Source organism: Podarcis gaigeae, assembly GCF_964106915.1.
Source record: "Podarcis gaigeae genome assembly, chromosome: Z".
In the NCBI taxonomy this organism is placed as follows: Eukaryota; Metazoa; Chordata; class Lepidosauria; order Squamata; family Lacertidae; genus Podarcis; species Podarcis gaigeae.
This window is the reverse complement of record NC_139691.1, coordinates 29,805,317-29,832,650: the sequence shown is the minus strand read 5'-3', so window position 1 is coordinate 29,832,650 and position 27,334 is coordinate 29,805,317. Positions and strand designations below refer to the sequence as shown.

At 40.2% G+C, this 27,334-nt stretch overlaps 1 protein-coding gene across 2 annotated transcripts in view; it reads left to right on the top strand.

Annotated features, from left to right (window-relative positions):
* The window catches only part of RPS6KA6 (ribosomal protein S6 kinase A6), a 61,092-nt gene extending 35,013 nt beyond the window's left edge, over window positions 1–26,079 (top strand). For both annotated transcript variants that reach the window (XM_083722169.1, XM_083722170.1), the window contains exons 11-22: window positions 944–1,032; window positions 3,677–3,741; window positions 5,826–5,928; window positions 6,325–6,449; window positions 7,980–8,105; window positions 10,817–10,906; window positions 13,349–13,507; window positions 14,087–14,248; window positions 14,679–14,755; window positions 15,771–15,888; window positions 17,048–17,188; window positions 17,297–26,079. In XM_083722169.1, the coding sequence (XP_083578295.1) occupies window positions 944–1,032; window positions 3,677–3,741; window positions 5,826–5,928; window positions 6,325–6,449; window positions 7,980–8,105; window positions 10,817–10,906; window positions 13,349–13,507; window positions 14,087–14,248; window positions 14,679–14,755; window positions 15,771–15,888; window positions 17,048–17,188; window positions 17,297–17,422 (1,381 nt within the window). In that variant the 3' untranslated portion in view covers window positions 17,423–26,079. The remainder of the gene's footprint in view (window positions 1–943; window positions 1,033–3,676; window positions 3,742–5,825; window positions 5,929–6,324; window positions 6,450–7,979; window positions 8,106–10,816; window positions 10,907–13,348; window positions 13,508–14,086; window positions 14,249–14,678; window positions 14,756–15,770; window positions 15,889–17,047; window positions 17,189–17,296) is intronic.
* Window positions 26,080–27,334: the final 1,255 nt, after the last annotated feature.

Genomic DNA, 27,334 nt, shown 5'->3' with positions numbered 1-27,334 from the left:
TCTACAAATGAACAAATTACATTTTGGAGATGGCATTTTCTTTAAATTTTAATGTCTTCAATGCTTTAGAGCAGGGGTTGTCAACCTGGTCCCTACGGCCCACTAGTTGGCGTTTCAGGATTCTAGGTGGGCGGTAGGGGGTTCTACGGCACAAGCTGAATCCACCTTCCATCGAACACGGGTGGGTGGGAAGAAAATTTTACCATCAAGAAAAACGCATTAGTGGGCAATAGGTATAAAAAGGTTGACTACCACTGCTTTAGAGGGTCTTTGCTTATTAAACTTACAGTCAACGGTTTAATCTTTAGAATTGGATTAGTTTGGAGCTTGCCAGCAGCAGACACACAAGGTTGCAAACCCTAGCTTTTGGTTAGTGTTGCAAGAAACTTGCTCTGGCGATGCTGGCAGGTTTTTGTGCAAAGGTTAAGATCACTGTGTTCATCCCCCCCCCCCTTTTAAAAAGCTTCTGTATAGTATCAGATATGTTTCTTGGAAAAGTGATGAACACTTTTACTTGCCAGATTGTATACTAGATTCTTGCCCCTCTCCAGCCACAGTGAGTGCTTTTGGGACTTGATTCTACATAGGGAATGAGCATCTGTTCTGGTGACTTGCTCAGTGATTTTGGACTATGGAATGGGGAGAAAAGCTTTGCAAAGAACTCTGATTAAATAGTCAGCTCAAGAAAGCATAATGGTGTATTGTATTCCCAGAAAATTGTTTGTTTGTCTGGAATAGATGAACAAGAATATGCAATTCTGTGTAAGATGCAATATAGAAAGTGGATGACATGAATAGTTAAACCCCTTTTAAATGTGCTCTTTAGGGTAAATGAATTGAACTGCATACTTCCTTGTTGCATTGAAGTGTATTGCACAGATCATACTCTATGTTTTATTTAATTAGTGAGTATACTTTGAATATGAATTCTCTCTTTTTCTAGAGCAAAACTAGGCATGCCACAGTTTCTTAGTACTGAAGCTCAAAGTCTTCTCCGGATGTTGTTTAAAAGGAATCCTTCAAACAGGTTAGGTAAGTTTGTATCGCCTAGATTAGTGTTGGTGAACCTATGGCATGCATGCCAGAGGGGTCACTCAGAGCCCTCTCTGTGGGCATGCATGCTGTTGCCCCAGCACAGAGCTGGCAGAAGGAAAGGGCAGCGTGTCGAGTCCTCAGCTCAACTTGTATCCTAGTAGAAGCGCCTCAGATGGGGCATTGGGGTGTGTGTATGTGCACGCAAAACGTAGCCACAACCTTTGGGGGGCACATTTTCCCTTGGGGAACCTCCGCTGTGGGTGGGGAGGGCACAGCACAATGAACATGCTCAAAAGTGCGCTGCTGCGTTGGTGGGCCACCAAGAGTTCCAAGCAGCCACCTTCCTCCTGATGCTGCGAGGTTGAGGCTTCGCATACCCTCTGGCCAGGGCCAATGGGAACGGAGTCAGAAGTGGAGTGGAGGCTTCACGCTCCCCAGCTGAGCTGCCCGATCCCACTCCTACTTGCGAGCAAGCAGGAGCAGGATCGGGCAGCTCAGCTGGGGAGCGTGAAGCCTCCACCCCACTCCACTCCACTTCTGAGAGATCCCTGCCTCCACTCCTGCTTGCACGCAAATAGAAGTGGGATTGGGCAGCTCAGCTGAGGAGCACCGGGCTGCTTTCAGGTGGTACAGGGGCTCTCAGATGCAGCTTCTGGGCTGCCTCCACCTCCCCCAACCTCAGCAACTATTCAGCCTGGCTGCCTTCATGGGGTTGCAGGGGATCTGATGCAGAGCTGGGGGATCCTTTAAACTTCTCCCTTGAGGGGAGTGCAGCTGCAAACCTCTCAATGGAAAGTGTGATGGAGCCTGCACCTCCCCAGCTGAGCAGCCTCAATCCAGCTCCTGTTCCCGTGCAAGCAGCAATGCTGCCTAGCAGAGCAGTCCGATTGCACTCCTACTTGGCTGCAAGCTGGAGCAGGCTGAGGGATGCGGGTGGTGATGATATCCCTTGCCTGCTCGCTTGCCGCCCCAGCCCAGCCTTCCCTCATTCAGTGCCTCCAGAGCTGGAGGAGGGGGTGGTTGCTGTTGTGGTTGCGGCGGCTGCGGCGGCAGAGTGATCCAGCGCTAGAGGGCGGCAGGTGCCTGCTCACTTGCCACCCAGCCTGCCTTCCCTCACTCTGAAAATGGAAGTGTGGCACTCAAAATAGAAGTTATACTCAGAACAGAGCACGTTCCACTTCCAAAAAGAGTTTGAAAACCAGAACACTTAATTTCCGGGTTTGAAGTGTTTGGGTTCCAAGCAGTTCGAGAACTAAGCTGTTCGAAAACTGAGGTACCACTGTTTTGCTCCATTCTCTCTCCACATGGATGCACCAACCTCCCCTTCTAAACTAAAACCTCAGTATTCAGGTTAAATTGCCGCGTTGGTACTCTATGATAAATAAGTGGGTTTTGGGTTGCAGTTTGGGCACTCAGTCTCTAAATGATTCACCATCACTGGCCTATATCGTAAGCAACTAAGGCCTGTTTATCAAAGATTCATTCTGTTGAATCTTAGCAAAACCACAGAAGGATATGTCTTAAAGATGCTTTCGAACCAAGCATTTCCTTGAGTGTTAAATATTAAGTTCCTATTCAGTTGTCTCACTAGCTTTGCATTTATGGTCTGTCCTGGCTTATGCAAAGGTTATACTATTTCCCCAGGAAAATAGATTTGGAAAAAGGAGGAAATAAGAAAACTGTGTTCAAGTTGTTCTAATGAACTGTTTGAGTGGAAAAATTCAGTAGCATTGCTGGTCTTTCAGTGGAGTCAATGGTGTGTCCTCTGCATTTCTTCTTGTTCTTTCTTTGCTGCAGCTGATGTAATGACTGCTGCCAGATGACAGGACAGATGGTGGCCTCACATCCCTTCTTTTCTGTCTTCTGATACAGCCTGACTATAATTTATGCTTGTGTTCAAGTTATAATGAATCATACTCTGCTTCATCAGAATGAGCCGTCATTCAAAATAATGTAGTTTGGGTGGCGAACCTGTGGCCCCGGAGATGTTGCTGAACTAAAACTCCTCATCTTTGACCATTGAACTTGCAGGCTCTGGCTGAAGGGAGTTGGTCTGCAATAACTTACAGAGGGATAGAGGTTCCTCACCTTGATGTAGTTTATGCGGCTCCTTTGGGGTGTATTCTGTTGTGAGCTTGTATAATGCACTAATAAAATACTGTGTTCCCAAAGATAAAATTATAGTAGTCGGCTAATAACTGTGACAGGGGCTTGTTTGTTTTGGGTAGTGATGTATGTGTGGGTAAAGTACCTGATATAAACAATCTTGTTTCTTTTTTCATTTTCATGGTACACCTGAAGGTGAAAAAACTGCATGTGGTCAATCCTGGAATTTTTATTTCACTTCAAATGCTATAAGTAGATGTGTTCCATATCCTCAGACTCTCTTAAATCTGGTTACTAAATATAGGCTGGGATTCAAAGAGTGCCCAAGGTTTGAGGCATGTCAACTAAGAGACAACAGTCTGCTATTCAAAACTTATCACTCAAAACCCTTAGTTTTGAAATGATATTCCAATATATTTTAGGTAAGGTAGAGAGGTGCTATTTGAGAAACTAAAAGTCAAAGCCTCTTTGGATGCCCCACAATATTTTTCTTTACGCTCTTTGATTTAGTACCTTTCATTTCCTCCAATGACAGGAGCTGGTCCTGATGGGGTTGAAGAAATCAAGAGACATCCTTTCTTTTCAACCATTGATTGGAATGTGAGTACATAAAAGAAGGCTGAAATTTAACACTCCATTTTTGTAATGTTGCCTTTCAAAAAATAAATAAATGTGGGATATATCAAATTGTTCAAGCAGCCAAACATTGTGTACTTCTAGCATCTATTTAGAAAACCTATTTTCTAAAAAGAAAAGAAGAAAAAAACCATTAAGGGAGACTGAGATGAAATCACATATGAACCAACCCAGACCCTACAGTCATCATCTGAGGCCCTTCTTCATGTATCTCCTCCAGGAAAGTGAGTGTTTTCTGTGGGAACTCCCCAGTTGTGGAATGTTTGAGGAGCCATTCTTCTGTATCTTTAGGCACTAGGCAAAAACACTCCTTTTCTCACAGGCCTTTAGCTAATTAAACAATCTATGGCCTTTTAAATTGGACAGAGACCCATTTAGTCCCTGTTAATGGGATATCCTTAGATCACACCTGATTGAGGTAGAGGTGATGCACCACTTCATCTCAACTCAGTGCCTTTTTGCTATGAGGAAGCCAAAAACCCCAATAGGGCCCAATCTGTTTGCAGGAAAATTCCTTCCTGGCTCCAGATACAGCAATTATTAAACCATAGTGGTCCTGAACTCAGGCACAACCAGTCTAAATATTCAGGTGTCAGACCAGAGTGAAGATATCCACTCTGGTCACTGCCCAATCCCAGCCTCCAGGATGCCCTTGATTTGGCAATTTGGAGGATGACGTGCTCTCCTGTGGATCCCCAAACAATCAGCCACTATGAAGTGGCGTCTTGTCCCATGGGGAGTAGAGGGGCAGCTGCGACACACCACACCTGCCACCCACCCTGGCACCAGGTAAGCGGCCATTTCCAACCTTCAGTCTTAAATGTCTAAAATTTGTTCATTTTCCCATTTCATACTCTAATTTTTATCTAATTGTTATTATTAATAAAAGACAGCAATGGCTTTTCTTTGATCAAACATATCAACTTTGCCTCCAATAAGTTCAACAATCATGCCTCCATATTTAACAATAACAATAAAAATTCTGTCATTGTCCACATAAGTCTCTCTGCTGTTATATTGAGATATTATTCCATAGTTCTTTTTTTGTTATGTAACCATTAATTCATACCCAGTTCAGTGTCATCTGTTCCAATTTCCTGTTGGGTTTGATGTGGCTTTGCATCCTTATCTAAAAAACATTTCCAAGAAAAGGGCCAGAGGTTTGATAGCTTTTTCTTCTGAGTTCATTCAAAATTTTACACTGAGAGAGCATTTCTTTCTCAGCTCTGTTGATTACAGATCCTATCTCTCTCCATCCATGACTTCATTCCATTCCTGTAGAATCGAACTCCACCATTTGGCTGTTTCTTTCCTCCAAACACCCTTGTGAAGGGCTTTTCTATTTCACTATCTGTTCCTTCCAACTCTACCATTTCACCCTCTGGTTCTGCCAGTCCTTTACCCATATTCTTCTCCAAAGTCTCTGTATCATCTTTGATTCCACTTTTCATTTCATTTGTCTCTGGCTTGCTTTCATTTACTATTAGATCAACCTTTGATCTAATCAATTTTATTTGCTTACCAAACATTTGCTGATGGATGCCAACAGTCAGTGGAATGTCCAAAATATACTTGCCATACTGAATATTTTTGATCTTATTAACAATTCAGTATCATCACATTTCCTGTCTCTATCTTAAGATCTTCATAGCCTTATATCTTATTAGAATAAAACCATTCTCTGTGGAAGTCCTTTTTCCAATTTTGCAGGAAGAGAAGAGGAAGTGAGAGTAGAAAACCAATGTTTCACTGGGGCTCACTACAACTCATGCATGTACTGTTAAGCCATGGCTTAGCATTAATGTGCAAGTTCAGCCATTATGTGCAAGAAGTGAGTCGAGAGAAAGATATTTTTCTTGTCTTTTTCCCCCACTCAAGCATGCAGAGAATTGTTTTTTGTAGCCTTTTGGAAGTTCTTCAGATTCACACTAGAGAATCAGGTGAACCCAACTTAAAGAGAAGTACCTACTTTACATTTTGATGCTTTAATTTTGCATGTGATGTGTTTGCGTTCATGAGGAAATAATATATTGCAATTCCATTTTCAGAAACTATACAGGAGAGAGATTCTGCCTCCATTTAAACCTGCTTCCGGGAGGCCAGAAGACACATTTTGTTTTGATCCAGAATTCACAGCAAAAACACCAAAAGGTAATACGGTAAAACAAACAAGCAAAAAACAATATAAACTCTTTTCTCTACCATGCCCATTTACAGTGTAAATTTCAGTTAAAATCCAAGCAGTGTTGGAATGGATCTAATCTGCTTAAAAACAATAAAATGAAATATGCTTTTTGATCTCTTTGGAAATTAAATCGTCAAGTTAATTGTTTGAAAAACAAATCTCAGAAAGAAGACGAAGTGGCTCTTTATTCCTTCTCCCTTTGTCAGTTTCTTCCTCTTATAGATCTGTTAAATTCTTATAAATGTAAATGAGCTTACTATTTATACTTATCTTTATTTTTTATATTGTGAAATAAAAATCCATAACTGCAGTGGAAAAAATGTATTATGGGCTGTCTAACGTATTGTAAATTTAATCATTAGATTCTCCAGGAGTTCCACCTAGTGCTAATGCACACCAGCTCTTCAAAGGCTTTAGCTTTGTTGCAACTACGGCCATAGAAGACCACAAAATCTCCCCTCTCAACAACATATTGCCAATAGTACAGGTAAAAGGTTTCGTTTTCTCACCCTGGGTCCTGTATACACATATATATTGAAATAGCTTCTTCCAGTGGTGTAGTGATAAAATTTGCAGTAATTGCTTATTAAGCAAATATTGCTTATACAAGATGCATATTTTCTATTTTCTGAATATTAATCCTCCAGCACAGCCGTGGAAGACCTCTGTCTTACAGATCAAATTGGCCCGCGATGCAGTTTTTTCCAAGCCACACCCATCTGTATTGCACCAAACATCATATGTAGCATCGTATGAGATGTCATATGCATAGCTGTCGTTTCCCCTTTTTTAAGGGAAATTCCCATATTCCGAATAGGATTCCTCGCAAGAAAAGGGAAAGGTTGACAGCTATGGATATGTAACATCAGAGGTGGGGCAGGCAAATACAAGGCTGGAATACATGACTGGAATCAGCTGCACTGGGAACTTGCTAGTAAGCTGGTAGGGCTTTTCTCTGAGCCAATCAGCTAACGTGTGCTGAAATCTAGTGCCTTTTAAAGTTGTGCTGAGTGCAAGCTTTTAAAAGAACTTCTCAATTTTATCCGCCGATGGGTGCAGAAAGGGAACTCCTCTGAGCTCCATTTACAAGCATAGTAGGAATTCAAATTCTGCCTGAAAACAGTGTTTTTTCCTCTGTCAATCTGCAGAGCAAAAACGTCATTTTTTTTAATGTGAAGAGCGGCAGAGGAAAAATGTCCACCTGCTGGCATGGTTTGAATCCATACCATACTTGCAAACAGACTTTAAAGGTGTTTCCTAATTTAGCACTGAGAGAGAACTCACTTGAAGTCATCATCTGATGTCAGGTGATTGACAAGTGGGCAGCTCCACCCGTCTTCCAAAGCTGGCCCACAGGGAAGGTTGAGGGATTTTAGAATCCAGCCTGCCAACTGGATCTGGTTGCCCACTCTTGTTGTAGCAGGTTCACAAATAAACATAGAGGATGAAACTTGTCAGTCTCAAAATTCTAGCTAGTACACACATTTTCCCAGCTGAGGATTGTTTTTTCTAGAGGTTCAGGGGGCGGGGAGCATGTCTTATGTAGAATATCTTATTCACATCTTACATAAGGCAATTAACATTTAGGTGCAGATCATCAGGCTTCCAATGTCCAATCCAATCCAAATATCTTTATTGTACTAGCTATTGGCCATGACAAATCTGAATCAAAAATAAATATAAACAAAAGGGGTGTCACACCACAAATAATGGTCTCTATTTAGATCTCTGCATCTCCCTTACAGTTCATGGCTATATTTTCTTGTCCTTAGGGTCCTACTTGAGGCAGTCAAAACTATCAGTAGTTAAGTTAGGCCAATAAATTGTGATCTTGTTTTGCAGCTCTGTGCCCTTATGGTTCTCATTGCTGCCCTATTGTACTACTCTGGGCACACTGCAGAAGCATCTAATAAAAGTATATTTGCCATATGTTTGGGAACTGAATCGTTTACTGAAGTTTATGAAATGATTGTTAAGAATTGTGTATAGCTTTAAACAACAGTTTGTTTGCTTTTAGCAACTTCATGGGAACAGTACACTGTTCACAGATGCTTATGAACTTAAGGAGGACATTGGTGTTGGCTCATATTCAGTGTGTAAGCGCTGCATCCACATGGCTTCAAGCATGGAGTTTGCTGTGAAGGTATATATGGAGTTCCTTTCTCCATATTTGGTACTGGCAAATCTATTAATAGATCTTCGATCTCTTTCCTCTAACCATACTTAACTATTTTTTGCTGAATACAAAAATCTGCATTTTTAAAACAAAGACCTTTCACTCTAATGTTTATAAAGCAACCTGTTATTAAAACATTATTCAACTGTAAGCTTTACAATAAATACTCAGTATTCTTGCTTACATATAGTTACCTTCATGTACCCAAGGGAGTATCCTGCAACTTAGGAATATCTTTGTAATGTCCTGCTGGAGTTGCTTAGGACACTTAAAAAGATTTAGTCTCTTTGATGCCACAGTACTCTTTATCTTCTATAAATAAATGGTCTATACAGCCCTTAACGGCTTGTGACCAGTTTCGTTGGAGGATTGCCTTCCTTCATATGTACTTTCTGCACAGCTTTCTGGAAGTGCTATATAATGCTCCACAGTAGCTATGTGTCAATCTTCTAGTGCGGTCACATCTGTGTTTCGAAACACCTTGCCTATTGATGCTAGGCAAGTGGCCTTACTGTATTGTTTTAGACACCTGCTGAAAATCTTTTTCTTTCAGCATGCCAACCCAGACATATAATTTAGTGTTGTACATTCTGTTTTTATGCTTTGCTGATCTCATCTGTGCTTATTAATACTAAAATAACAATGTACACTGCTTAGATTTTTATGATTAAGCATTCTATACATATTTCAAAATAAAGCAGAAGTCAAATAAAAATATTTTTGAAACTGATAATCAACAGAGCACTTGGGGATAAAGCTGATAATAAACTGAAACAAGTAAATATTTCAGTCATTAGTGGTCCTCCAGTCAGAAGACCTACATTGGCGAAATGGTGATCAGATCCTCACTTCTGTTGCTGTCCTTTTTTCTCAGAGCATCATGACATGTAGGCGAAAGAGAAACCTTGAGTGCATGAGTTGTGAACACCAACTGATGTGCAGTGGCACCTCGGATTACATAAGCTTCAGGTTACAGACGCTTCAGGTTACAGACTCCGCTAACCCAGAAATAGTGCTTCAGGTTAAGAACTTTGCTTCAGGATGAGAACAGAAATCGTGCTCTGGCGGGCAGCGGCAGCAAGAGGCCCCATTAGCTAAAGTGGTGCTTCAGGTTAAGTGCTGTTTCAGGTTAAGAACTGACCTCCGGAATGAATTAAGTACTTAACCCGAGGTACCACTGTATTCAGTTGATGGTCAATAGTAGATAAGGTGGTAGTGTGCAGTGCTACATGCCTCCCCATGCTTATAATTCCTAAGAGGCTAGAAAGTGAACATATCATCCTCTTCTTTTAAGAAATGACAACACATGAATAATCTCTTCCTATCTTCTTTGATTGAATTTTGGTATACAGTGGTACCTCAGGTTAAAAACCTAATTCGTTCTGGAGGTCCGTTCTTATCCTGAAACTGTTCTTAACCTGAGGTACCACTTTAGCAAATGGGGCCTCCCACTGCTGCCGCACCACCACCGCACAATTTCTTTTCTCATCCTGAAGTAAAATTCTTAACCCGAGGTACTATTTCTGGGTTAGCGGAGTTTGTAACCTGAAGCGTCTATAACCCGAGGTACCACTGTAAATGGCAGAAGTTGTCACTGTGTCCTTCCCATTTAACACAATTACTCTGTCAAGAAAAAATAACTTCCTTCAAGGCATTTCAAAGAAAAGGCCTTTATAGATTCATATGTTCTTATATTAATGGTAGCCCACTGTCAGAAAAGCAACTAAAAAACCAACTGCAAGGTACCCTGATGGGTTTGTTAATTCTCCAGCAAATTCATTACTTTTATCTCCAGTTCCTTTATTTTAAAACAGGTGATTCATCCTCTCACATTTTTTGAACATCTTTGAAAGATCTGCTGTCAAAGATTTATACAATTTTTAAAAATACTACTTATCTTTCCTTCTTGGGATTGAAAGTTGTGTGGGGAAAAGGCCTTGCAGAGGAATTAAAAACAAACCAATTGAATAAAATATGGGCATCGAAGCTTTTAATATATGTTTCAGTCGGCATGGTGCAGGGGGGACTCTCAAGCTAGCTCACAGGTCACCTGTGAAATTGGTTCACAATAAAAATGGGGTGGGGAGATACAGTGTGTGCTGGAGGAATTGTCATGGAAGATTCCCATATTGGCACCTCGTATGTAACCGCCCAGCAGTGAAAACATTATGTAACATAGTCTTTAAAGAAATAATATTATCACTGAACAAAAAATTGAGAGGAATCATTTTCTCTGTGTTTCTGTGGTATTATTCTGAAACCCTCTAAAATTGGGATTATTTTATGCTGGTTGCAGAGTTCTAAAAACTGGAAAGATGTTACTGATCTTAGTAGCTGTTACATGAGCAGAGAGTAGTACAGAGAACATCCAACCTGGATTCCTTCTCTTTTAGTGTGGCAAGAACTCATTTTGTCATATAAACAAGCCAGTCATTTGTATTCCAACTCAATATCATTTTATTTGAAAAAGCATACTGTTTACATGTTCTTAACTGGACTGCACTCCTTGAAATGACCTCTCTTAGAGGTAAAGCACTTGCTCAGATGTATGCCTACAAACACTATGTTTATTGTGGTTTACAGGTTTTTAAAGTTGTTTACATTTTATTGTTACTATAAAACTGTTTTCATTTTAAAAAACTAATGTGTAACTTTTGCATGCCGTTTAATTTTTCCAGATAATTGACAAAAGTAAAAGAGATCCCTCTGAAGAAATCGAGATTCTGATGCGCTATGGACAGCATCCTAACATTATTACTTTAAAAGATGTATGTATTCTTCTTGGTTTCTGAAAAAGCATACTGTCTGTAAACATGGATTTAGTAAAACATGTTCTTGCTATTCTTCACTAGAATATAGAAAGTTCAACCTCTTTAATAATTTTCAGGAAAATATTTCACTGTGCCTCATTAAAAGCCCATTACCATAATTGAATGTACAGTGGAACCTAGACTTACATATGCCTTGTCTCACGGACGTTCCAAGTTGCGTCTGCGGCAAACCCGGAAGTAAACACTGGGTTTGCCACAATTCACGCAGGTGCAGAAGTGGCTTCTGCCATTTGCGCATGTGCAGAAGCGGCCACCGCCTGCGCACGCGCGAAAGCGCACAAGACACCTCTTCTAGCATCCCATTTTGACCAGTGGACGGACCTCCGGGATGGATTATGTCTCTAAGTGGAGGTTCCACTGTAATGCTATGCCATGTGTTCAGTTGCCCATGTGACTATTGCTGTAGGGGAGACTGTGCCTTTTTGCTAAACCCCACAGACATACATAGAGGTCTGCACATATATCTGTGCACCTTCCTGCATATGAAATGATGTAATCTCTGTGGGAATTGGTAGTATGTTAGCATTGCCTGGAATTCATTTGCACGTGGTTTCATTTGGTTTATGGACTCACACAGATAGTGAAATGAAACACCAATGTGGCCTTAGTAAATGTGCATTTGAATCTGCTAGAACTAGGGATGGATAATATTTTTGGTTCTAGAAGACAGATTCTTACCAGGCCACTCAGGGCCTTATTTGACAGGTGAGCACCTGCCAATCACCTGGTTTCTTAGAAAATCTGATTTTCTAGATCCATTTCAGTCGGAATTGTGGGACAGAAATTGCTTGGGTCACCTTGCATGATGACATCTTTCAGGAGAGAGACAGGGGAAATTTGTCCTTGTTAATTCTTCTCAGCCTCTTAGTGGCTTTAGATATCATCGACCATGATACCCTTTTGGAGCTGCTGTCAAAATTATGGCTGGGTAGCACCCAGTGGTTTTGGTCCTACTTGGATGGTCATTTCCAGAGGAGATGCTTGGGGAGTGCTCTTCACTCCTCTGGAGCCTGGAATGTGGGGTTCCTCAGGGTTCAATCCCCCTCAATGCTTTTTAACATCCACATGAAACTGCTGAGTAGGGTCATTCAGAATTTTGGAGTACATTGTCAGCAATATGCTCACTGGGCAAGGCAGTTTGAGCATATAACATCCATCCTGGATCAACTAAACTGGCTACCATTTCATTTCCAGGCCCAATTCTAAGTGCTGGTTTTGACCTATAAAGCCTTAGGACTGCAATGTCTCAAAGACCACCTCTCTACATAGGAACCAACCCAGACCCTGCAATCATCATATCAGGCCCTACTTCCTGTGCTGCCTCTGAAAGAGGTCCGGAGGGCAGCAACATGAGAAGGGGGCCTTTTGTGCGGTGGCTTCCTGCTTCTGGAGTGCTCTCCCCAGGAAGGCTTGCCTGGTGCCTTCGTTGCATATCTTTAGGTGCCAGGCAAAAATATTTCTATGTCCCTATGCCTTTGCCTAATTAAACCACCTATGGCCTTTTAAACAGGGTATGAGGAGTGCGTTTGTTATTATGTTATGATTTTTAGTGGTTTTTGTAAACCACATTCTGATCTTCAGATGATGGGTGGTATATAAATTGGATAAATAATAATAATGAAAGGTGGACAGAAATACCCACCTGTCAAAATCTCTTGTGCAGCTTTGCACGTTGTCTTTCACTTCTCCTTCAAGCCACTGTTGAAGTTTTAAAAGAAAAATGCACAAAGACTTGCAAAGGTAAACACTCTAGCATTCTATCTTAAAGCTGCAAAGCACCCTTTGAAGTAGTGACCACCTCCTTTAAAGGATGGGGTGGGTGCTCCAAAGTGTGCTTTAAGACAGGATCCACTTTTCTCTTCCACATCAATAAACTGGGAGGGGAGAAAGAAAGGTGCATTTTGCATGCAAATGCAATGGAGAGGAGTTCTCTTGCACCCTGCCTTTGCTTGCAAAATGCTGCCTGAATGTTTGGCACACAATTTGGTATTTGGAAGCAGAGGAGCCTTGCAAAAGCCTTTGCAAGTCTCCCCTTTCCCTTTTAAATCATCTAGTCTTGGGCTGATCTTCTATCTCTGCTCATCTGGTGCTGAGTGGAGATTAAATCCTGCTGCCTGGGCTGCATGATCTTGTTTCCTGCCAGGGAAGGGATGCCCTTCCTATACTGGAATTTGACTTTGTAATTCAGATTTTTTTGGGTCATTTTACTCAGAGTAGATACATTGAAATTAATAAGCATGACTGTTAGGGATATGAACTTTAGTAGGTCTATGCTAAGTTAAACTTAGTTGAATATATTATATGACTCTGATTCACTTTTCTCAAGTAATCAGGTGCCTGGGAATATTTACATTACTCATATGCATTTAATTTCCACAGGTGTATGATGATGGTAAATATATCTACCTTGTCACAGAATTAATGAAGGGAGGTGAACTACTGGATCGTATACTCAGACAAAAATATTTCTCAGAACGGGAAGCAAGTGCTGTATTGTTTACGATCACTAAAACAGTTGACTACCTTCATTGTCAAGGAGTAAGTTATGTCCATTTTGATTATTGTATAATAATTACATTCGTATACATTCTAATATGTTGTTAATATTGTGGATGAACTTTAAACTAGGCAGTACTGTACATAGTAAACAGGACTGTAGGATATTGTGATCAAGAGTTTGATTAGGTAAGCAATAACGTAAAAGTAAATTTACAATAGTAATTTATTCTGAAATCTGTAGGCAAAAGAAAAATGTGTAGTTTTTCTTTTTTCACTAGTGACTAAAATCTGGATCTGCTTTCATGATGGAAAAGCAAGCATCAGTTCTTAAAAAATTAATGAAAGCATGCTTACTCAAAAATAAATTTCATCAATCTCAGTAGGGTTTATTCCTTATCCCGTGTTCTTAAGATTGCAGTCTAAATCAGCAGCCTGGTTAAGTTGCATTTATGCTATGAATAGTATCTAATTAAATTACCCATATTGGGCCCACATGCGTGTTGTATTGATTCTGCATCTGAAGTATTTGTCTCTTTCTTTAAATTTTTTTTGAAAAAGCTCCAAATGATCATTTCCTGCTTTTTTCAGTTTTCAGTTTAACATTTGTGTATTTTTAAGGTGGTGCATCGAGACCTTAAACCCAGTAACATTTTATATATGGATGACTCAAATAATGCTGACTCCATCAGGATCTGTGATTTTGGTTTTGCAAAACAACTTCGGGGGGAGAATGGGCTTCTTTTAACCCCCTGCTACACTGCCAACTTTGTAGCGCCAGAGGTATGCTTAATTTCTTGTACATTATTTGCACATGCTCTTGTGACATCTCAAGAAAGAAGTTACATTATATTATCTATTTGCCTTGTATCTTCTAATTGCAAAAGGTTAATTGTTTTGTTACTTTTTTATCAAATTGCTTACTTATTACATTTATAGAGAGCTGTTCTCATAGCTCAAGGCAGTTAACAAAGCTTTGCAAAATAAATATGTTAAGAATACGTTTTGTTCTTTTAACAGTGTTAAAGCAGATGCATAGAAACCAATTTTCAATATTAACTGTTGTCATCTTTAACCGGAACATTTCTGAAATCATAGCTACTGTAACTAGCATGTTTTTGAGATTTTCTTTTAAGCTGTTACTTGGGACTTTCAAATTATAGTCTTTTCATGACAGAAAAATTGAACTGTTTATTCTTCTCTATTTCATTAGGTTCTCATGAGACAGGGATATGATGCTGCTTGTGATATCTGGAGCTTGGGTGTCCTTCTTTATACAATGTTGGCTGGGTAAGAAGTGTTTTTCATTTAATCATTGCACTGAATGTTTTATTATTATTATAATATTACATTTATATCCCACCTTTTCTCCTAGGAGCTCAAGGTGTTGTACTGTCATGGACTGGCTGGATGCAGGAAGAGTGGTGGGAGGCACAAGCTGGGGGTCCCCCAGGGAAAGAAGGCTCAGCGCCATGGGATGGGTGGCAGGACAATGATAAGTAGTAGAAGAGGGAGCAGATTGGGAAGATGAGGTTTCAGAAGCTGAAGAGCTAATAGGGTTTAGTGAGCAGGAAGAGGCTGTGGCAGAGAGCAGTCCAGAAGCAGAAGCGTAGGCTGGTGAGGAGGGAGACCAAGAGGCAGAGTGGAAACAGGCTGCTGAAGAAGCCAATATGTTTCCTCCTGCTGCTGTGACCAGCTCCCCTCCTCCCTGGTCTCTCAGAACATGAAGAGGGATGAATAGGGCAGAGCAAAGAGAGACAAAATGAAGGAGCTTCAGGTTCCTAGGGAAGGATCCAAGGGAGGGGGAACCTTTAGAGAGCAGTGGAAGGTGAGGACCTTCAGTCCTCGTAACGGCCTAATTGGGGCAAGACCTACTGGGAAGAGTTGCTATGATCGCTAGGCCTGCCCTGTTTTGTTTCTTTGAATAAAGAGTTAACTTCACAGACACCTTGTAAGTTTTTGCGGACTTGCTTCCAACTCCTATCTTGAAACCTACACACTTTTCCCTCTCTATGTTTTACCATCACAACAAGCCTGTGAGGTAGGTTAGGTTGAGAGATAGTGACTGGCCAAGATCATGCAGTGAGCTTTATCTCTGAGTGGTCTCCCTGGTCCTAGTCAGCACACCAACCGCTATATCACACAGGTGTTTTTTATGTGGCTGTAACTATTTCTCTATAGTCTAGCACAGGTGAAGTAAGTGCCATCCTACATGAAATTTGACACCTCATAGTCAATAGGCTTCAGTGAGGTCTGCTAAAATTATTGTATTATTCTAATCTTGTTCTTTTGCTTTGGAACCCAGGTATACTCCTTTTGCCAATGGTCCCAATGATACCCCTGAGGAAATCCTGTTACGAATAGGCAGTGGGAATTTTTCTTTAAGTGGAGGCAACTGGGACACTGTTTCAGACGCAGCAAAGGTGTAAATGTATTTTATCTTATAATTTATAAAATACAGGTAACTGTGTGAAACATCAGAATAACATTTTTGGATAGGATCAGTAATTCAAACCATGACATCAACAGCAAACTTATCTTTAAGGCCTTTTTCTGTAAGCATTTGAAAGGTAATTTTGTATTGAAGCAGAACTGAAAGCATCACTTTGGTCTCTGTCACTTTTGGCTCCTAAGGTATTTATCGGAGGTAGAAAAAGCAACCTGTTTTGTTATTTACGAAACTCAAACCCAAGCCGCTGTTGTAGAATTTGTGTTGCATGAGCTTTAATTATTTAAAAACTCATTAAATTTCTATATATATGAATAGATGGTATGTAAATTATGAGCCTATTTATTTTGACATTCAATTATCCTGTTTTCCTATGGCATTTGATGTCTGAGACTTTTACTGTACCTTATCTCTGAAATCAGAAGTTCTTGTTTAGCTTAGATTTATAGGTAAGTAGTGGAATTTTAAAACTGTATGAAAGGTCACATTTAAAAGCATAGGGTGACATTAAACTAAATCAAACTTTGAATAGACCTATTAAAATAAATGGACGTAAGTCAATTGACGTCAGTGGTTCCACTCAGTGTATGACTAACATTTGATGTCACCCATAGGATAGAATAAATGCAAACAGTATATATATTCATCACATATAGCACCTTTGATCAATAATTATTTAAAAGTCGATAACATGTATAATTTACTACTTCGGAAACTATTCTACTGACTTTATGAAATGCAGTTGAGACTTTTAATAGTTCACATAGAATGTTCTCTGTAAGAGATGGAAATATTACATCTGCAGCATGCCTAAGTGGGTTATGAGTGTTGGCCAAAAGCAACATAAAGCAACATGAGACTGTTTTATACAAAATTAAAATTTAGAACATGCTCTATTGCTTTTTTGGAATTTACTATATGTTTAAATCTCTGAGGAAAATTCAGAGACCCATGTGGGCTCTGATGCACACATGGTGCTCTTTTTCATTTGGGCTTCTCTCTTTGTATGAGTGTTAACTGCTTCAGAAGAAAGATCACTTGAATGTCATTATATGATTGATAAGACCAAAAGGGTCCAATCTCTCACTGCTTAGATTTGGTTGTAACAGTTGTATCTGTCCAATTTGCTTTAGGATTTGCTATCTCATATGCTGCATGTAGATCCACATCAGCGATATACTGCAGAGCAAGTTCTTAAGCATTCGTGGATAGCATGTAGGGACCAGTTGCCACATTACCAGCTAAACAGGCAAGACGCACCTCATCTAGTAAAGGTAAAACTGGAACTAATTAATCTGTTGTTACCTGTGGGAGATTGGGGTTTTGGTTTTGTTATTCTTCATGAGGGTATCATGATCTATTTTAATTTCATTATCTTTTAGGGTGCCATGGCTGCCACCTATTCTGCACTGAATAACAAGACATTTCAGCCTGTGTTGGAGCCTGTTGCAGCTTCAAGCTTAGCTCAACGACGGAGCATGAAAAAGCTAACATCAACCGACTTATAGTTCCACCGGGGCACTTAACCAAAGTGGAGCAAGAGAAAAAATTCAATAAGTGGCTCTGTATCTGCCTGGCCTGTGATTTAAAAGGCATATACAAGTTCCTCCTACACTACTTGAATTCTGTTGAAGAAAAAGAAGATATCCACAGGTTCAGTGGGATTCATCACACATTTTGTAGGAAGTGTCAGTGATTCATTGAAACAAAGCATCAGGGTACATCATAATGATCATGAAGAGTTTTCTGTACACGGTCCTTTTCAAAGATCTGTTGCATTATGTTAATACTTTTAAATACTGTATAGTTTTTCCCAGTTTATAAATAAATGGTTTAGGGGACCATCAACACTGCTCAAGTTGTAAATTTAAAATTGAAAGAAAATAGTCAGTGTTTTAGTATTTTTGCTATCTGGCCCTATTGTAAAATAACGAAACAAAATCAAACTTATGTGCTCTAGTTTTGTAAATTGGTCACTTTACCAATGGACTCCATTCACTTAACTCATTGGTACAGCAAGATAAGGATAACTGAAAAGGATGTGCCGGTGCAAAACTCATGTACGCTAAAATGGAAGCCCCAAGTATGCCTGGTAACAGGCAACTGAAGAAAATGAACAAAGGGAATCAGCCATGAACCTGCACTTCATTCGTAGTGTGAAAGCCATCACTAGAACTGTAGGATTGGTCAGCCTGGGAGTGCTTTTGTGTAAGACTGCTGTGAGGTGTTGGTGGTTAGAATGATAAAGCCTACTATATTTTTAACATACATGTGACATCTCCATCCTCAGAGGCTTTGAAGAAAAGGGTGAGTAGGCATTTTGGGTATGCTTTAGGAATAGAATAAGACAATTAGGTATAGAATATCTAGGACTGTGAGGTGATCTAGATGAGCCCCCCTCCAACAATATTATCATTCTGTGATAAGGGATTAGGTGTGTTCCATTGTCAGTACTGTATACATTTGCAAAACATGGGCTGTGCCCTTTCATTTACTGTAGAAGGGCTGATAATTGTTTCTGCACTGAGGTTTTAAATACAAGCCCTCTAGAGCAAGAACCTATAGAATTACCATTATTACTCTTGACAGGCAATTGAAGCTGCCTTGATAGTCCACTGTGTTCTCTTCTTGTTTCCTTCCCTTTCCACCGTTAGATGTTATTTCACCATGAATTATAAGATACTGATTTTTTTTATTAAAAAAAACCACATATTCACATTTCATAATGTTTTAAAATTTATTCATACTTTCTGTAGGAAATTAGTACATCGGTTTTTTTCAGACCCTTTATAAACATTTCAAAGATGAATATCCATTTTAAGCTCTTCGAAGTCCTGGATCAGATCTAAACTTTGAAATGTGTTCTAAATATTTTTTTTAATCTGTTCTGGAGAATTTGTCTCAATGGAAAAAGTAGAGAAAAGTCTGCAGTTTCTTGCTGTTGTGGCCATAACCAATCTTAAGCATAAGGTCAGCAGCTGAACATGTTAGCCCACATTGGATTTACAAACTGGTGTATGTTACCCCAAAGATGTGAATTTTAAAAGAAGCACATTTCAGTAAGCCTTAGCCTAGACTTTATAATGATCTCACAATATTTGGCCACAGAATATGCTTCTGAGATGTTGCAAGATGAGATCAGATGGAACCTTCCCCCAATAAAAACCCTCATGTTGATAATATATGATCACCTTTTTTATTGTGAGTTCTTGAAATAACCACTAATGCAGTCAGGGAAAAGAAACTCCATTCCATGTGACTAAATATGAAGAACTTAACTAGTTTTAACTATTTACATATTGTTAAATATGCTGGGAGATCATATCATTTTTGTTGATGCTTCTGTTGGGAATAACAGAGCAGCTGGAGCTGAACACCTGAAATAGAATGCAGTTTCTAAATTCAATAAATCATTACAATAATATACCCTAGTTTATGAGCATAAAATTATATGAGTAAAGAGGATTATAGATCCCTCATTTATTTCATCAGTGAAAGTGTGACTTAACATTTTACAGTTTAAAGTCCCACTCTTCCAAAGAATTTTGGATAGTGTGTTTGGTGTGTCCTTCCCTTTCCCCAAATCTATATAACTGCCTTATACCTTGTCAGCAAACATAGCCCAGTGTTGTCTATTCTGACAGGATGACTTTCTCCTGGGTCCTGGGCAGGGACCTTTCACAACAGATCCTTTGAACTAGAGTTGAAACATAAAAACCATGTGAGATTAACCAGCTGAGAAATAGTGACTCGCTCATGGTCCATGGTTGAATGGGGATTTGAGCTCAGAACTTCCTTATTCTGTGCTAGCTGCTATGAACAAATGCTGGTTTGTTGGTAATACCAAATGAGCTAAATCTGTGGGAGACTGTAAGGTAATAGAAGCATCCAGCTATGTTGAAAGAAGAGGGTGGCAGATGGAATTGTTTGTTAGGACAAAATTATTCACGTTTGTAATTATGCTTACATAGCATAAAGCACAGAATATAATAGAGTAGGAGAAGACAAGAGTGCCTTCTGTGCAATGGAAAACTAGACATTGACAGTGCTGTTTTTCTAGAAAAAGAGATGCCAGAATTCACCATGAATGCCTCCCTTGTTCACTTCTAATGGCAATGGAGCGCACCTGAGAGGTGCCAGAACTGAGTTGCAGTGAGTTCCGGCTGAAAAAAAGCCCTGGGTACTGGCATTGTCCCTCTTAAACCTCCCCGCCCCCTCAAAAGTAATGTGGAACAGATTTGAAAAGTGATGTTACATCACTTGTATTTTATGGACTGTGATCCATGCAAGTTGCCACAATGCGTTTCTTTTTATGGTGCCACCAGACTTTTGTTTGTTTTCCTGCAAGATGGCTAGAACATGGATAATTCTCTCTAGGGAAAGCAGTAATGGAAGTTAGAAACATCGCGGTCAATTAGGATTGGGGATCAGGGCATTCAGCCAAATGTATTGTTGCCCTTCATCCTCACCACCAAAAGGCAGAAGAGTGGATACCAGGGAATGGAGTATAGGATTTAGTGTGCACTTCCTTATAAAACCAGAATAGGGTTCCATGCTAAATGGACCACTTCTTTGATTCAAGCAAAGCTGTTCTGTTTTCATTTTTTGTTTTTATGCCGAAAGAGTGAAGTGCCTTATTCAGAGACTCATGACAGGCAATTTGAAAGATACTAAATTATTTCTGTGTGTGTGCCATCAGCACATACAGAACATCCACAGTGATAGCCCTACACTGAATGATCATACCATAGGTTGCCATATGCTAAAGTGGATTAGCATCCTGACTTTTAGCTCTCAGAATGAATTTTAGAGCTGGTTTGCACTAGGTAGTGGCACCTTTACAAGGACCTCTATGCGGAGATGAAATTTGAATGAACTGCCACCTTTGTGTGGCAAACAAAGTGTGGATGTTTTGACATCCACACTTGCAGCAACCCCATTTCTAGAGCTGCTGTCATTGTAGAAATTGCAACACAGCCCCTTGTGTGGAGCTGTCTGTTCATATAAATGGCATCTCCTAACCCAAAGCTCAAATGTGGCCCTGTACATTTGCAAGCATTCATGAGGACCACTGACTAGTGTGAATTGGCTGTTGTGTAACCATTCTATGAGTCAACTAATCCCAGTTGGATGGTCTTGATTATGTGCTCTGAGACTCCATTGTGCCTGTGTGATTAGATTCCCACCCTCCCCATAGAGTTTTCTATCACCAACTGTGTCCTGGTTGTCATCTAAAGTGTTGCTTCTCATGAAATATTCTTTAAAAATCTACCTATGCTTAATTGGAGCTCCCAATGCGAGGACTACTGCATTCAGAGCACCACTGCTGAGTGATTAACATACTGTCTCCTCCAATTTGAATATATAGGTGGAATCTTGAAATATTATTGCACATTGCTAAAATGCAATGCAAATTTGGAAAATTACCTTTGGGGTGCATGTGCATAGGCTGCACCTGAAGAAATCATAGACATGTGACAAAATTATCATGATATCACAGCCCATCGTTTGGGTTCTGTGAGGCTCTCCATGCCCAAATACCTGTTGGAAAATCAGTGTATTGTTTAATCACATTTGTCTTTCTCCAAGCTGTGGCCCACTTTTCTTGCCTCTTGCTTTGGTAAACTGCATGAAAAAAACAGTGACTGACATCTTCATGGCAAAGCTGCTTGCTTAGGACGATCTCCTTTTAGGGTAGTGGTACCCTGAAAGATTGGGTAATGCTGGTGCAACTTGCAGCACATGGCCTCTTTGATTTTCTACCTTGACTTTGGGGCAGGGAGGAAGCCCTGAAAAAGTAGGAAGCCAGAAACAGTTTCCTGGCAAGTACACAGTAGCGTAGCATGAAAAGTCTACAGGCACAGCTGTGTCAATTGATGGGGCAGCAAAGGATCCACACACTTGTATTCAGATGCATTATATAAAGAGAAATAACCTGTGTGATTTCAAGACGGCTTCAGTAAACCAAATTATATGTGTTTCAAAGTCCAGATATTATATTATAGTACTTGTTGAATCTGCCCTATTGAAAATGGGCACTCTTTGTCATTTTTTTTAAAGCCACTAGTTAATTTTGTTGTAAATACGTCATTTAAATACATTAGCATTAAATACAGGGATTACTTTTAGTATGTGGTCCAATAGGAGCTATATTTTTTGGCAAACCAATTTTGCCCATATTTAGAATAGTCCTGCTGGTGGAAAGTGGTGGTTGTGCCTGTACAGATATGTATTCATTCTGCACTTGGCAGTATGATCCCAATCTGTGTTAGACAACAAGGGAAGGGTCTTCCAATTACACAATGGCTAAGTTTATGAACCCGCTAGAAAACTCTACTATGCACACCCTTTGAACTTAATAGCAGTTGTTGTGCAGATGCATTAGAATCCTTGCAGAGTTGCCTTCATTTTAGCACAACTTAAACAGGGAAAGGTCTCAGTGGTTTTTAGCTCCTTGTCTCCTATGAGGATTGAGGGATGGTTGCTCCCACTCTGCAGTATTGCTAGAGGATAATTATAAAATTAGTTATCTGTGTTAATATAGACTTGCAGTGGAAGTAGAGATACTGAGTAGCTGAAACTAATAGGTGAATTTAAAAAAACAAATTTAAGTCAAAAGCCATCTTTTTTGGGGAGGGGGGTTCATGTAAGTAAATGCAGTTTTAAATTACAAATGGGCAGTTCTTCCAGATATAGTTCCTGAATACCCTCTTCAGAAATGTTTTATTAAACTGAAAATTTGTGCTGAGTTAAATTGCTGAAGAAATGAGCAGAAGCGGTATCCCTTTTCTAGGATGGAAATGTTCATATTAAAAGGGGTGTGGGAAAACTGTGGTTGCAATTGACTTTTACTTATGCTGCATTCTTCCACCGTCCCAAGCACTTTGGCATTCTTGCACTGAATGGTTTGATTCAGACATAACACAACTCTGTGTATAAAGCCAAGATATGCATGGGCCTTGTCCTCACTGCCCTTTCTTTGCTTCCTTCCTCTTCATACTTGAGTTAGTCATAGTTTCCTCTTACATCTAAAGTGGTAAACTATAGGTCCTAAAATTGGAACAAGGTTTGAAGCTCTTGGTTTGTCCTGAGCTTTGTAACTATAGCTTCCCCCTTTCAGACATAATGGGAACCTATGGTTAATTAACCTAGGTAGTCTTCAGTGTTATGTCGGAACCAGACCATTGCCTAGTTTACATTTTTGAACCTGTTTGGGCATGTGCCTGGCTGTGAATTTCAAAACCTGGAAAAAGCACCATGTGACAGCAAATTATGCAGTGTTTAAATACATGCTATTTGAGGGTACAGCATTTTCTTACAGATTTAAAGTCACAAAAAAGTCCTACCCACTTCAACCCTGTTGTTAACGTTATAACATTCATTTCTCAAAACATTGTGGATTTGTATCATATTGTATTTATTTTGTTCAGGTTGTCTTCCTTTTTTAAAAAAAAGTTTTCTTTTAAGGCTCTGTATATATTGACATTAAAGTTTGTGTTGTATTACATTCTACTTAAGGATGTAGCCGGTATTGTATTACATAGTATGTTGTTCTTTGCATCCATGCTGCTAAAGACAGTGTATGCTTTCTCTCTCTGAATCATGACATATGCCAAAGACAGCATAGAAATCTGTGTTTTTGTTATTGCTTCCGTTGAAATTTTGTGAGGAACATCTTTAAATTTAAGGGTCCATGGGTACAAGATATATTTTATAATGCACACACTCACACTCGCTCATAAGGTTTGCCAAGTGAAACAATTTTGATCATTTTTAGTTTTGAATCTTCTTAGTTTTTCATCAAAGCTCCTACAGTTACTTGAACTTAAATTCCTCTCAATTGTAAGAGGCCCCACTAAGATTGTGCACATGCTGTGGAATAGTGTGTGTGTGTGTGTGTGTGTGTGTGTTCAGAGGTAAGAGTAAGGTAAAGATTGTGCCAAAGCCTGCATTGCTGACATTTACGTCTTCTCTTCAGCCCTCTTAAATTTTTGTCACACAGGAATAGGTGTCGTATTCTGGGAGCATGTTGCCAGCACCAGTTCTTCCTAACATAAAATCCAATTCTACACAATCAGAGTTCCACTCAGACAATACTTCCCTTTCCTCCTCTTCCCATGCCCACCCCCTCTAATGTGCTCCATAAAGTTCCACAACCCTAGAGCAGATTTCAAAGGTCTATTTTTTTCTGCTCTTTTAGATGTGGTAGATGTTTTGTGTTAGGACATGCCTCTACACTAGCCATTTTGCCTTATGCCACACCCCTGTGGCACCATTGTACAACTGGTGTCACTGCTGTTCTCAAAATTTCAAATGTGCTCAGTGACGCAAAAATTGTTGGCAACCCCTGCCCTAATTTATTTTTATAGGGCTTAATCATAGCATATACCTGTACTGGTCCTCTTGGGACTGTAAGCCTTTTCATAAAAAGAGTGTCATTCACACTATTGGCTTCATATGTGCTTCTCAGAGGAGAAGGGAGAGAGAGAGATGTCATTTAATTGCGCCCCCCCCCCCATAGTTAGCACCAGTGTTGGAATTATACAGTTTCAAAGGACTTATAAGTTTTAAAAAAGCAAACCCTTTAAGCTCATCAGGTAGTGGTGGTTCCTCACTAAGGTACAGCAGTATTTGATAAGTTTCCTGTGCCAACACATATTTATAATAAAACTTATACCCTGTCTTTCAAGACACAATCCAACTCAAGATGGTGCCAAAGTATAAAATCAGCAATATAAAATACAGTAGATGAGTATAGTATAGAGATATGGGTACAAACCCTATTAGGACAGATTTTTGGAAGCCACACTGACAGCCTTCTTGGCTAAAGATCAGGATATAAATGCTGTAAACAAAATACACACTGGAAAAAGTCCATCCTCTCGTCCCCACCATCCAATATCACTCTGGCAACACTGGGAAGGGCCTCAGAGGCTGAGAAAGGTTATGAAGCAGGCTCCTACTTTACGTACCTCAAATCACAATGAATGTCTGTGTAAAGTGTTTCCTTTCCCCCAGGCACAGAACATTGGGTTTGAGTGCTACAAAAACAGGGTGACTGGAACAAGTGCAACTTCATGTTAACAGGTGTGGATGCTTGACATAAAGAGGAACAAGTCCATGTTTGACCCTCTTCAGAAGAATGCCACATGCATGCTCCCAACACATGAGAGGGGAACTGGGCCAGAATAGGTAGCTCTTCCCCTACATGCCCAATAAATAGTCGTTATCCCCCGACTGTTTTCTATACGTACGGTACAAACATCTGCAAGGACAGGGCCTTCATGTATTGTGCAAAGATTTATCCTCTTGATCTGGAGCCCCAGACACTCAGGGTTCCAGGCCACGTGGAAGCATTTTTGCATACAAGAACTGGTGTGAAGACCTGCTGCATGTACATGTTCACACTTGCATGTGTCAGTAGCAGTAGGATGACTTGACCCTGATCCAATTTTTGGAGAACACCTGTGACAAACGCAGCAAATGCTGAGTGAGTGATAGAACATGCCTGTGAGATCTGACATCTGCATATGTGCATTGGCTTACTGCTCACTTTCACATAGTACAATGGTCTTTTTGGGGAGGGTTACTCGGTTTTTTCCAGTATTGAATGTTTTATTTGTTTCCTTTTTGTTCTTTTTCATAACTTTGGAACTATTTCATTTTGTTTCCATTAGTGCCGTTTGTATTTGCTATTATTTTCAGGGGGGGGGGGGGGGCTAGCCAGTGTTCTGCTGCCTGTAGCTTTGGTATTGAAGATACATCCAGACTTCCCCCTATTCCTTGAAAGCATCAAAAAGTCAATACTGCAGATATATTAGAGAAAGATTTCCTGCTTTAGAAGGAGTTTTAAAAGAGGCATATCCTTTATGTTTCTTATTGCTTTCCATAGGAGATCCAGTTCTTCTTCTGCTTGTAAGTTCTATGTTTTCCATCCTATTGGATGGCATGAAATGGTTATGCATTTTAATACTATCTCCCAACTCATCAGATTTCAATAATAATAATAATAAGGCATAGCAAGGGGTCACCATTTTATAAGTAATCTAAAAATGACACTGTGTTCTTGCTCTCTTCAATCCTCTTGTAACCCTTCTGTGACTTGTATGGGCTGTTCTAGGAGGGCTTCAACTGAAATGAAATAAAACTTTCCATTCAGAACTCATTTGTTTCAATTCCCACTTCTTTCTATAACAATTAAATGGGGCTCCTTTATTTTTTTTCATTTATTTTTTAAGGAATGCACTCAGCCTTCTGGCCCTTCCTCCACAGGTGTTGGGGATCATGTGAAGGTCGATGAAATCTTCTGCAGGGTCAGCCCTACTATAAGGAAGAGTGAAGTAGCTGCTTGAGATGGGAAGCAGGGAGCAGCTGCAAGGTGTTGGACACAAGTGTGCATAGGATCCCCCCCCCCCCCGGGAAGGAGTGGGGGGACACAAAGTAAAATACTGAGTGGGGAGCAGGCTAACCTCACAAAAAATGAGAAGAATACTGTCTACATTTTGTCTCGTATCTTGGGTTCTACAAATGCTAGAAACCTGCTTGAAAAGGGAAGGAAGGAAGGAAGGAAGGAAGGAAGGAAGGAAGGAAGGAAGGAAGGAAGGAAGGAAGGAAGGTAGTGGTTGCATCGAGTGCAGCTCTAGGTAACTAGTTATGTTAGCATAGTGACATCCCCTTGCACAATAGAACTCCCTCTCCTCCCTCACCCATGTTCCTCTAAATTTGTTATGGGGGTTCCCTCTTCCCTGCAGAACAGATCTTGGGGGAGTGCAGGGCACACATGGGGGGGGGGATTCCATTGCACTAGCATAGGTCCTCGTGGGAATGGAATGCGTGTCTTGGATGCCATGCACAGAATCACTTGACCTCAGGTCCCGCTTGTGGGTTTCCCATGGACACCTGGTTGACCACTGTGAGATCAGGATGCTGGATTAGATGGGCCACTGGCCTGTTCCAGCAGGGCTCTTCTTATGTTCTTAAGTTCCATGGTTCATGGGATGGGTGTGGGGGTTCCTGCAGATGTGCATGGTTGGAAGATAATTTATTTGTCACACAACGTGTTCTGCACACCTTAGTCTGCTGCTCTTGGATATGGCAGAGGAAAGCATATTATTGCCAGTTTTGAAGTAATATTCAATTACTGGCCTTGTGAATTCCTATATAGAAGTGGGGGGTGGGTTGTCTTGTCCTTTCAGATAGAAAAATGTCTTGGACCAGCCTTGACTTGCAGAATTACGTGCACATTGGTTTAGATCTAGAACACTGCTCTCTTTCTCTGTGTGTGTTTAAAGTCACTTTTGCAACACTTTGCAAAAACCCAATGTGTGGCATTGGAATAAACCTCACCATCTGCATCAAGCTGGAGCAGTTATTTCCTCTCCCATGAGAATCAAATTTGGATGTCCTTGTTCTGGCAGTTC